The sequence below is a fragment of the Parambassis ranga genome, chromosome 3 (assembly GCF_900634625.1).
Source record: "Parambassis ranga chromosome 3, fParRan2.1, whole genome shotgun sequence".
In the NCBI taxonomy this organism is placed as follows: domain Eukaryota; kingdom Metazoa; phylum Chordata; class Actinopteri; family Ambassidae; genus Parambassis; species Parambassis ranga.
In genome coordinates, this window is record NC_041024.1 from 1,712,138 (window position 1) to 1,724,697 (window position 12,560).

The 12,560-nt window shown below is 47.3% G+C and overlaps 1 protein-coding gene across 5 annotated transcripts in view; it reads left to right on the forward strand.

Moving 5' to 3' along the window:
- large2 (LARGE xylosyl- and glucuronyltransferase 2) overlaps nt 1-12,560 on the forward strand; it is a 120,168-nt gene that overhangs the window by 99,905 nt on the left and 7,703 nt on the right. For 3 of the 5 annotated variants that reach the window (XM_028402119.1, XM_028402117.1, XM_028402116.1), the window contains one exon: nt 9,968-10,192. In XM_028402119.1, the coding sequence (XP_028257920.1) occupies nt 10,093-10,192 (100 nt within the window). In that variant the 5' untranslated portion in view covers nt 9,968-10,092. Of the gene's footprint in view, nt 1-3,464; nt 3,683-3,926; nt 4,098-9,967; nt 10,193-12,560 lie in introns of those variants that run through there. The other 2 variants (XM_028402115.1, XM_028402120.1) reach the window with 2 other exon arrangements.

A 12,560-nucleotide genomic window follows, 5' to 3' on the forward strand; every position in this document is an offset into this window, starting at 1 on the left:
AAGGGCTCTTGTGTGTGAATGTGTGTGTGTGTGTGTGTGTGTGTGTGAAACTGCAAGTCAATTGTCGTATTATTTATACAGTGTGTGTGGGTGGGCAGTGCAGAGCCAGAGGGCAGCACATGTTTACAGTGAAAGAGATGGAGAGAGATCCTCAAACAGCGATCTGTGCTTCCTGCATTTCAAGCAGCTCAGCTGCTGCTGTCCTTCAGCTTTTCAGCATTTTCTCTGCTCTTTATCCAGATGTGCAAATTAGAGCTGGAGTTTGAGGAAATCTGCAATGGTGGTGTGAATATTTGGAGTTTATTGACATGGTTGTGATGGTTCTCCATCAAGAGTGACTGCAGAAGAAGTTAGAGCCTGAAGTGTCGAATAGAAGACTGAAAACAGGTCAGCTGAGCGTGAACAGGAAGCAGCCACAGACCAACATCTGAAGGTCTGCCATCACCAGCAGCAAGTGTGAGATGTGGTTTAAATGAACTGGGTACTCTTTATTTGTCTGGCTCCTGTGGTCACATGAATACAGTGCTTGTCACATGTAGTGTTGCAACCTCTTTCGGCACCATGATAGACAAGAAGAGACCTCAGAACCCAAACATTGGCGCCAAAGCTGCACATCATGTGTGTCTTGTTGTTTGTATACAGTTGCAGGACGTTGCATTGCAGTGATGTAAATATCACAGCGTCTGTGTGGTCAGCACAGAAAACACTTGTGTGAAGTGAAGGTCTGCAGTGACCTCCTTATACCTCCTCCGAGATAACACCAGGTTTTAACAAACACAGGTCAGCAGGTCAACAGCACTCTCCTCAATGTACTCCTGGAAAAACATCTTTTTATTGCCTCGGGTGCTCCGGCTGTCAGCCATGTTGGTGTGAGAGGATCGGGTAACGGTCCTCCAGACGACTTGACAACTTAACACCAACACTTGGCTCCTTGTTATGGGGTCAGAGGTCAGGTTTACTGGCCCACAGGGGAGTGCTCCTGCAGGCTGGTAGCATATAAACAAGAGGAGGTGGAGAAAGGCGCGAGCTCCCTCAGTGAGCCCACAGACAGGAAGGACGGTGGGTATGAAGGGTGCAGGTGGACAGGGGGGGGCAGGGGTGAGGACTTTGTGTTCTCTCATGCACCTGCTGCAGCTCCCTCCTCCTCCTCCTCCTCCTCCTCTTCTTCCTCTCCTGACATTTAGGAAACAATCCATGTCAGGTACCTTCCAGCACAAAGGTTCTGGTTCTGAGACTGTGGAGGCACCGAGGCCTGTCAGAGGAAAACAAAGCTTGATGCTGCATCAGATTTTGTGACTTGGGGATGATTGTAACCACAACCTTTCAAACAACTGATGGTTTTTCAGAGAACTTTTGACTGAGACATGAAGAAGAACGTGTTTCTATCTTAGATATGGTTTGATTTTTAGACCGTGTCACTGATGGTGCATTCCAGGAGCAGAGGAATGGCTGCAGTAAGACAGTAAGAACACTATTGGGTCTATTTTTAGCTGCACACACCTGGTGCTGTAGACATACAAGGTCTGTCATGCTTAACACTTTACAAAACACAGTTTGTTTTTGTTTCAAAGCCTGACTGTAGATCAGACAAGGCGCAGCTCTTGCAGTGACAGAGTGTGTTAATGGTCTGTGTGTGAATCCCCCCCTGAAACGATCCAGGTGGATCCATGCTCACAGTTTACATCACTCGGCTCCTGATGCTGTGCGGTGTGGAGTTTCCCTGAGGCTTCAGACGGAGCGGGCAGATAAGAGCTGCTCCTCCCGCTGATCCTCTCCACCCATCTGCGTCCTGAATGGAGCATCTATCAGCGGAGCTTCGTTAGCTCGGGCATGCGGCGTGCTCCGACTGGCTGCCAAACTCTGTGGCTCTGTAATTATGGAGGGCTTTCTGCCTCACAGTGCGTTTGAGAACATGCAGCTTACCTTCATGCCTCCAGGCGCCGGAAAACAGAGGAGTGACATCACTCTGTAAATACATGAGCTGGCTGCAGGGAGCACAGGTGTGTTTGTGTAGCAGCGGCAGTGTGGAGTGTGCAGAGCTGGTTAAACTTTAAACCAGCAGGAGGTTGGAACCTGATGAAGATTAACCAGCTTTGCATCTGAAACGTTGGACTGCAGCAAAGAAAGAAAGATGTGTTGCTGCGGTGTTTTGTCAGTCTTCAGTGAAGGTTTGTGTTGTCCACAGTAAAACCTCCGACATTCCTCTGCCCACACGAGCGACAGCAGCTGAATTCCTGAGCTCTGCTGCAGCCTCACTTTGTGTCACCAGCCAGTCATCTGATTCTAGTTACTGGCCTGTTCGTACGTCCTCTGTCATCACTCGTTCATTGTAAAGCACTTTAAAAGTAGAGAGAACAACAGGAGCACTATCACACAGACTGTGATGAAGACCAATTGATAAATCAGGGTTAGGAGCTTCTCTAGGGGCTCAGAGTAGAGCTGCTGCTCCTCCCTGTTGAGAGGAGCCAGCGGAGGTGGTTTGGGTGGTTTGGATGGTCCCTGGGTGTCTTCAGGGTGAGGTGTTAAGCAGAGCAGTAGAAAATGGAGGGATGGATGGACTGAGGTCAGACTGTTGGACTGGGATGTCACTCCTGTAGCAGTTTCTGGCAGTGGATGTGAGGGTGATGAATTGGGAACCAGACTGATTTGAGTTTTTAGATTTGGACGATTAAACAATATGTTTTTGCTTTTGTGTCGTTGAACTTCCCGAACGTCTGTGTGTGCTTATTGACCACATGGAAGCATGAACATGTGCAGTAAAATCAGACCCTGTGCTGCACGACTATGAGGTATAAGAGTAAAACCATCTAAGTGTCTGTGATGCTCACGGAGTCTTAAAATGTTGTGATCCACTGTGTCAGAGGTTCAACAAGGCCTTTCCTTCTGTTGACGGAGAATGTTTCCTGTGTAAGGACCCCGAGCTCATAAATCCTAAAGATGGGTTCTCTACAATTTAAAATAAAGAGGTTTTGGTCTAAAATGACAAAAGAACAGTGAAGGTTTGTTTAGAGAGAGGACGCGCCACTGCAGGAACTGTTTAAGAAAGAGCGTGTTATGTCTTTGTCATATCTGTAAGTCTTAGATCAACAAGTGTGTTCTTATCTTATGAAAATGTTTTGAAGCTTTTTTTGCATCGATACATTTTGAAGGACAAGGAAGCCCTGAAGCAGAGATCTTCAGCAGTCAGGGCTGTGTAAACCTCTGAAAGGTTTCTGCATTCCACAGAAAAAGTCCCACAAAGCTCCTCTGTTGTGCTCCTGACAGTGTGTAAGGTGACACCGCTGCTTTCTCCTCTTTCCACCTTTCTCCTCCCATCTGTCTGACAGAGCTGAACAGCCTGGGGAGGAGAGGGGGGGCTGAAATCAGAGCTTTGGTGTGGAGGCGATTTATGGCGTGTTTGTGCATGAGGAGGAGGAGGAGGAGGAGGAGGAGCGGTGGGAGGAGAGCAGGCCGAGGGAAGGAAAGGAGGGCATGGAGCAGCAACAGAGGTTGAAGAACTGGGACAAAAGTCTGCAGAGAGAGAGAGAAAAGAACTGTGGAGCTTATTGTTGGAGAGCCCAGGAGGAGGAGGAGGAGGAGGAAGAGGAGGAGGAAGAGGAAGAGGAGGAGGAAGAGTGCTCGGTGTAGCTGAACTTAGACTTGTGACCACATGTTAGCACAGCGCAGGATAGGAAACATCCAGGTAGGACGACAGGGCAAAGGTTGCTGTTTGTTTCTGCGTCCTTCTGTCTGAAACAAGGAAGCTGTGACGAGCTGTGTGTGTGTCTGTGTGTGTGTCTGTGTGTGTGTGTCTGTGTGTGTGTGTGTGAGCAGGGCTTTGCTGTGCACATTAAATCCTCCTCCGTTGTTCTTTCAGGTTTCTGTCTGTTGATCCAGCAGAGATTTTCCCTCTCATGTGACAGCGGACTTTTCTTTCTGCCTTTCAGATGTTGTACCGTCTGTGCACCTGCCTCAGCGTTCTGTGGGCGGAGGTGCTGCTCTGTGTGTCTTACAGGCTGATGTGCTGTTGGAGTTTAACCTCGAGTGGTTTCCATCAGTGCAGGCAGCTTTAATTTGTCCAGCTCACCCTGTTAAACGCTCCGGTTCAGTCTCTTATTGTGAGTATCATTTTCTGTAACCTTGGTTAGTCATCTCAGAACCTCCAACACTTCTGGAACACCACCCACTGCTGCACTGCTGTTCTCTGACATATAACAACAGGCACGAAGGGAAGTGTGTAAGTGCTTCATGCCCAAATATACGGAGTGATTGATAAGTCAGCAGCTCACCTGGGCCTTCCAACTCCAGATGTGATGATGTGATGTACGAGCTGGAGTCTGCATGTGGTGTTTTATTTTGAAAATTCACCAGATTCTTGATGCTTTTATTGTGTCTGACTTCCTGCCTGTTGTGTGTGTGTGTGTGTGGTTGGACTACACATGACGGCAGCGGCAGCGTTAGGTTGAATATTTCTAGTGCTGCAAATGGGGTTTGGGGGGAAATCACTGACCAAAATATGTGCGCATCCACCCAGCATCTGCTCTGCTGGCCTCCATGTCTCTGGTTCCATTAAATATTTGTAAAGTCTGATGAAGGGTGATGAGGCCAGGACAGACCAGGACAGACCAGGACAGACCAGGACAGACCAGTTCTTCCACAGCAAACAGTGAAGATCATTTCTTTTACCCCGTTCACACTGGGGAAAAAAATGTGGCTTAAGCAGGATTCGGCCGCATCCTGATCGATCCAGATGTAGAATAGAATAGAATAGAATATACTATTCTATTCTATATATATGTATATATAGATGTGTTTTTTCTGAGTGTGAACACCTCGAATCCGGCTGTATCCAGTTTGATTTCAATCTGGCTAGATCCACCTCTCGTGGGTGGATCTAGCCAGATTGGCTCAAATGTGGCTCAGGTGTGAACGCAAATGTGGTGAGCGAATCCGGCTAGCGACATGCTACTTCCGCTTAGCGGCATGCTACTTCCGGTTAGCGACATGCCACGTCCGGTTCACAGGGCGCGACACGCAAAAAAAAACCGCATGATGCATGCGCACACGCGCTCCTACCGCGGCGTGAACAGACTGTATATTACAAGGCGCCACCTAGTGGTTTGGAGGACAGCAAAGCCGGATTGAGTGCGGACACAAGTGTGTCCTAGCCAGATTTGAAAATAGGTCTGAACGCATCCAGCTTAAAGGCTGTCTGGGCTCAATCCTACTCTAGCTGGAATGACTTTCTCCAGTGTGAACGGGGCCTTTGAGTCATCACCTTAATCCTCATTATCTGCTCTAAAGCTGCAACAGTGATCAGTGAGTGGAGGTTTGGACTGTTGACATTTCCAGGACATTTTCTGCTGGTTTGTCCATCAAATGTCCAAGCTAAAGCTGCACGTGGTGTCCATTAAAAGCTGTATACAGGGAAACAACGAGCACCTCTGCATTTATACATCAGGCACATCTGTGTGTGCATTTTGTAGCAGTGTTCATAAATGGTCTTCACAAGTAAAACTTGAAGGGTTTTTGCACCATGAGGACAAAAAGAGAGAATATATCGTCCATGTAGTTAAAGCTTGGAGGTTTTGTGGCAGCAGAATAATGGCAGTGATGAAATCCTGAGCGCTGCATGAAATGAGAAACGTGCTCGTCTGTGCAGGACAAAGAGCGGCGCAGAGAGGACCGGGTATCAGTGCGGATTCCTGCTCGCGTCAGTGGGACTGCAGGGAAATGAAATGAAAAGGTCGTCCTCGGACACAAACCCACTAATCCCACCTCAGCTCACTCTGATAAATCACAAAGAAACACTCTCGACCTCGCAGGGCCGGCCGACAATACAGCAGATTAAGTCGAGCGTCTCTCTGTGACCCGGAGGAATCAAATAAAAATCAGAACAGGAGAGCGGACTCTGCAGCAGCTCTGTCCCAGTGAAACAAAGGACGTGTTCAGAGAGGGACAAATGTCTGCAGACAGAGGCAGGAGGACATGAGACCTGGTCTGAGAGGCTGTGGGATCAAATGTGGAGCCAGGCCAGCAGCTGTCCTGTAGCTGAATGAGGTTTTATTCAATACTCAAGTCTTTCATTTGCTAAATACCAGATGGAATATCAGGAGGTTATGATGGACATTTCCTGAAAGTCCTAATCAATTATTGATCTGCTGTTTAATGCTGATTGTGTTCTCTTATGGACACTTTTTAAACACTCATGGATTTAAGTGATTCAAATTCTAGATATTATCACAGGTCATTGAAGAGAACCGTGAGGTGGACACATGGCAGCGTGTTCCCTCCTGCTGACACTTCATTCAGTCTCATAATGATCCTTATATTTCGTCTTTGTCAGAGTAGTGGCTCCTGAAAAGCTGCAGAGCTCCGATGTCAGGCGGGAAAAAGAGGCCGCCGAGCCTTTGATGAGCACCGAGTCATGAAGCGAGATAAGCGGTGAGGATGGAGAGCGGACTCTCTGCTGCTCTCTCTGTCGCATATCTTGATTGATAATTTATTGGATGTTGACGATCAGAAGGTCATGGCTCAGAGGTGGATTTGTGGAGAATAAGAAGAAGGTTCTCAGCTTAAGAGTTGTTTCCAGTGTGACATCACAGACAGCATTTAAAATGGAGAAAACTAATATGGCGGCCTCCTGCTGGCCATGAAATCATCTTAATTTAAATGATCAGCTGCTGGGAGAGATAATTGGATTACAGTAAACACACACAGTGTGTGAGGGCGGCTCGCTTTCTGTTGTTGTGGAGGACTTGTGTGAAGACGGATCAGGCTTAGGTTTCAGCGTGTGTGTGTGTGTGTGTCAGACAAACCCTCCTCCTCCTCCGTTTGGATGTCACTTGTGAGAGCGGTGCGGCTCTGGAGGTGTGGCGGGTCAGCGGGGTGAGCGGAGAGTTGATTACTGGTCTGGGCTCTTGTCTGGCTGCTCTAATGCAGGAAGCGCCCGCTGATTATTCCCCTAATCAGGACTATCCCTCTGTGATTAGCTCTGTGCTAAAAAAGCTCTTCAGCTGGAATGGGGACGCGGCTGCTGGACTGAAGCGCCGCTTTCAGCTCTTAATTGCATTACCATAGTGTGTGTTTCCCCCGATTCTCTGTAAGGAGCCAGAGTGAGAGCGAGCCTGCAGGTAAAACCCAGGGCTCAGGAAACCGATCTGTTTATCAGCAGGTCTCGCTGCTCTTTGAGGGTTTTTGCTGTTTACTATAAACCGTGTCCTCCGGCAGCACCAAGCTGATTCCTGCAGTGATACAGAACGCTGCTGCACATTTTTGTTTTCACTGAACTATAAACACTAAATAATGAGACTTTAATCCATGTAATCCATTCATTCATGTGCCGGAACACATGTGTGAGACTTGTTTTGACGGATTCATGCTTCATTTTTAAAAATCATCATAATTACAGCATTCATCAGAGAAAATCACTGTCACAACATGAATAATGAGCCGACTCCAAAACTCCCGATGGTCTTTAAATGCATCATTTATGACTGCAGCTAACAAAAAAAAAAAACATCAAATGTCTTCACTGAAAACAACAACAAAACTAGAAAGATTAGAAACATTCAGTTCCTCCTCAGCACCCGGCAGGAAGCCATGATGGAGCAGCAGTCACATGACCAACACTCACAGAGTCTCTGTCTGCAGCTGTAAAACAAAATCTAACTTTTCTAACTGAACCGATCAGCCTGCACTGATTTATGGATTTATTTGTACGCTGATTCATTTCTGCAGCCCTGGTTTCATGTGGAAGTTTCTTTAACCCTAAACTCAGTCTGCGCCGTGTGTAGAAGTTGTTGTTGTTGTTGTTGTTGTTGTTGTTGTTGTTCTCTGCGCTGGCTGTGTTATCTTTAATTTGCAGACATTAGATGGAGGTGTTTGTGGCGCCGCCCACGCAGCCTCGGCGCTGCTCGGAGGAGGCTGCAGCCCTCCGACACTCCGACCGTGTTTACAACTGAGCACTTTGTGCAGCTCCTGCAGAATCAACAATAGATGCCCATTAAACGCCGGTTTAGTGGCGCTGTCACACACTTTTATATCCGCGCCGGGTTTACGGGTGTTCCAGGCTGAAAGGCCGGCGCACCTTCACCTCCTCGTTAACTCCCTCTGTTGTCCTCCCGTCTATAAATCCGTCCGTCCTTCCTTCTCTCTGCTCCTCAGGTCCTCTCCTCCATCCTTTCCTTCCTCTCCTCTGCCCTCCATCCCTCCTCCTCCTGTCTCAGCAGCTGTCATTGCCCTTACGATGAACATCCGCCTCTGAACTCATCAGTCATGTCTGTGTACGTGGAAAGTACAGGCTGATCGTCATTTACAGCAGGTAGTCGTCGTGTTTTTAATCTTGCATCACTCTGCACCATGCAGGTTAAATAACATTCGACTCCTCGAGGGATCAATTCTCAGATTCCGACCGCATTACAGCGCGTCTCACACGGCTCATGTTACACTTTATTTACTGATTCTTTATGTCTGGAAAAAACATTCCACCCAGAATCAAAGATGTTCTGTTTGTCTGAGGTAGCAGGGGAAGTCAGTCACCAGCTCACAGGGAGGTTAGGAGGTGCCCTTCAGGAGCTGCAGAGGTGTGTGTGTGTGTGTAGGTGTGTGTGTGTGTGTGTGTGAGACAGATCTTTGTTTGCTGTGTTTTAACCTGGAGCTGATTCAGCTGCTGAGGAGACAAACAGCCAGGAAGGCAGAACGTCCTGACAGAGACGTACGAGCGGGACCAGGTCCTGGTGTAAACACCACGCTGCGCCTCTCTCATCTCTGTTTGCTGTGTTAGGAATGCAGAGTGATGCTGTGAGACTCCGGCTCTCTGCTTTCCAGCTTTTTAATAACAGAAGCAGAGAGCGGCCGCCTGCCTCCTGCCGAGGCCTCACCTCGCTGCTGTTTTCTCTAAAATGTAGATTTAACTCTGAAGGCTGGCGCTGTTTTGTCTCTGTCAACCTGTTGTTTTCCATCAGAGTTATTATCAGCACATCTGTGTGTCCTCCAAACTGCTTTTAGACATCACACACACACTGCCTATCTACAGTTCACTGTGTACCTCTCAGCAGTACGAGGACGGTCATGAAGCATTTTGTCTTTTGAGTGTCAAGTTGACCTGAACAGAAACTAAAAGTGTTTCTGGTTAATTAAACAGTAAGAGTGTTTCACTCTTTGAGCTTTTCAATGGACCTCTATCATCATAGATCATCATGGACCTACATCATACTTTATTCAACATGTCTGGTTTAAAAAAATCCTCCAAAAACGATGTTTTGTGTAAACCAGCTGATGTGTGTCCCCCTCTTGGTGACACCTGAGTGAAAACACGCTGCACACGCTGATCACTGTTTATTTCAAAGCAAAGCGAGCTTGTTAGTTCTGTGAGTTCAGCTCGAAGGTCCGTCCTCTCTGCTGTAAACGTGCGCTGCTTCAGCTTTTCTTCTGTCTGGTCTTGTTTCTGTGTAATTAAAGAAGGATTAATGAGTCCTGCTGAAACACAAAGAGCAGGTCTCCTGCTGTGGTCGGGCTCAGGGTCAGAGCAGGCGGACCGACAGGCAGCGGCTTGTTCAGGATGTGACTCTCACTCAGCTCAGCTTTTTCATAAGTCTTGGACGGATACATGCAGCAACCTCAGACAGCATGTTAGGCTGTCAGACATGTGACTTTGAGTAATAAGAAGGATTCTTTCTGCGCTCAGTATCAGACCAGATCTGTATGTTTCGGGTTCTTTTGGACGAGGTCTGGTCGGGATCTGGTGCCGTTTGGTTCGTTTTGTCTGCCCTGTGGTATCGTTAGGTTCACCACTGATCTGTGTCCTGACTCTGTGGAGATGTGAAAGAATTCAAACCCGCAGGCTTGTGAGTGAAATCTGCAGACTCAGCTGGGACTGGGCGCCACCAGCTGGGCGCGCTGGGAGGAAGAACACGGCTCACAGAAAGCTCTGAATGAGTTTCTGTTGGAATCTGTGTCCTGTCTGACTCTGGCCGTCTGTCCTCAGGTGACAGGATGCTGCAGGGACCTGACGAGGGACTGAGCCCCACCTGAACCACCCCTCTCCCCCCCTTTCCTCTTTCCCAACCCCCCCTCCCTGACCCTCGGAGCCCTCAGCGCCGCCGTCCCATCATGAACCTGCTGTGCCGCGGGCGCCTGAAGCTGCTGGTGGCGTCTCTCACGGCCATCGTCCTGCTCACCTGGCTCTACTTGTTGGCTGGAAACCTGGAGAGTGAGTATGAACACCAGACGTTTCTCATTGTAAAAGTACAACCTGTCATTTTCATGGATATTTGATAAGTCAAAGATTTTCCTTAATAAAAGACCAGGGCTGTGGTTTGGGTCACGGGAATGCAGCAAGCCGACAGAAAACATCAATTATCAGACGCTTTTTTTGCGACTCAGCTCATTTTCCCTCTAATCTGACTATTGAGTTGAGTCTTTAAAGACGTGGAGGCGATTTTCTGTTTAAATTCTCAGTCTGACATCTCTGAGAGTCACTGAGGCTGCACAGCGAGCCGCAGTCAGCGCTTTTGTTTGGCTCTGAACAGCCGGGGTGAGTGCATTTCAAAGGCTCTGATGCTGTTTCCTGGAAAAACCTTTCATTCAACACACACACACACTGAATCCACAGCATCTCAGTAAATGCAGCTTCATATAGCGAGTTGTTTCTTCTCCTTATATAACCAGAACTAAATAGTTTAAATGGTTTTATGTAACAGAGAAGAGTCTGCACATCTTCACTCTATGAAACAGCAGAAACGTCTTCGAAGAATCCACCAAAGGCACGTTTGTTCTGATGTGATCTGAGCTTCAGTTTGAACCAGCTGCTGGTCAAAGAGTCCAGATTCTCAGACCAACAGATCCTCTACATTTGAAGCTCTCCGGTTCTCTGTGATGGAGCTTCTGGAGGTGCACTGTTAGCTTTTTAGCATATAGCAATGAGCAGCTGTAACTTTTAATGGCTCTGAGTGATGGAGAAATGAAGCCAACGCTGCAGTTCCACCGATGTCCACTTGAGGCTTGAAATCTTTAAATTTAGATCCGACCTGAACATGTTTACAGCTTGAAACAAAACACACAGATAATCTGGAGTTCAGATTAATATGAAGTCAGTCAGACCAAGTAATCAAAGGTCCTAAACACACACAGTGATGCCTTCAGTTCAGTGCGATCTGAGGCTGCTGCTGGTGACTTGGTTCATATGTGATGCTCTGCACATGTTGAGGTCAGCAGTGATTGGGGCAGAGCAGGAAGAGATGATCCCACAGCGGGGGGTGAGCGACGAGGTTCCTCTTCAGCTGAGATGATTAGAAGTGATGGAGTGAACGCTCGGGTTTCCTCTGGCTGGCTGTACCCGTCCTCTCAGTGTCCTCTGTCTCAGCCTGTATACGATGCACTGTGACGTCCTTATATACAGCGACAGTGTCTGATTTTTGTTTGTACTTTATTGTCAAGCTCATTTGCAAAGTGTGTTCATCATATTCTTTTGACTTTAACACCTAACCTGAGCTGATATTAGCATCCTAGCTAACAGTTAAGATGCATTAAATAGATTCTATTCAAGGCTTCTATAGAGTTTTATATACAAATATATATATATATATATACAAACAAGCTGAAATTAAGAGATAATGTGCATAATGACATCACTATAGACTTGTTCTTATTTTTAATTTTCAGTATAAAAATGTTGATGTAAAGACTAATCAGAAAGAGGAGTTTGATTGCAACTCTTATGTCGCCTGCTTTGATGGGGGCGTGAACATTCCCATCATGCCTCACTTCAGCTGTGGTTGTGACAGATGAAGATGAGTAAGAGGAGACGACAAGGCTGCGTTCACGTTCACAGCCACGGCCTGATGCACTGATTGACTCAACATGAAACACAACATGACGTTGTGGCTCAGCTACGTTTAGCAAATGAGCAGCGTGTCGCTGGATAAAATGATGCTATCAATCGAAAATAAAGACAAATTCAGAAGCTTTCAGAAACTGTTGGTCCAGTTTAACACCGAGCCCACAGGTGGAGGTGTTTATGCTGCTGCCTCCTCCCATCCCGGGCTACTCCCGAGAGTAGGCGCCCCCTGCAGACAGGGAGGGAGAATGCAAAACACATACATATACAACATATGACTCACAGTCTCATTTGTGTCTGATGATACACACTGAAGTCCATTCAGGTTCAAATGAGGTCAGAGAGACGATGATGTATAAATGTATTCAGCAAATGTGTCTCTGCTGCTGCTCATCTTTTCATAGTCTCAAGAAACACACACACGAAACACATAAACGAGACAAACGCGCTGTCTGCGATGGCACCTGCAGGTCTGGGAGGTGATGATGTGGAGGTCAGCTGTACGCTCTCTGTCGGGTTCGAGTAACATCTGTGTAATATTTTGAGTAATTATTTGAGTAATTATCTGTGCTGCAGCGTTAGTCCTGGGAGAGAAACACTGCACTTTGTGCCGTCTTTTTAAATTTAATGGAACAACACAGCCAGCCCTCCAGTGGACATTTGAAGAACTGCAGTTTAAGTATCCACACACCAGGGGGCGCTGCAGCCAGAGATTAAGCCCTTACCTAGTGACATAAATTCT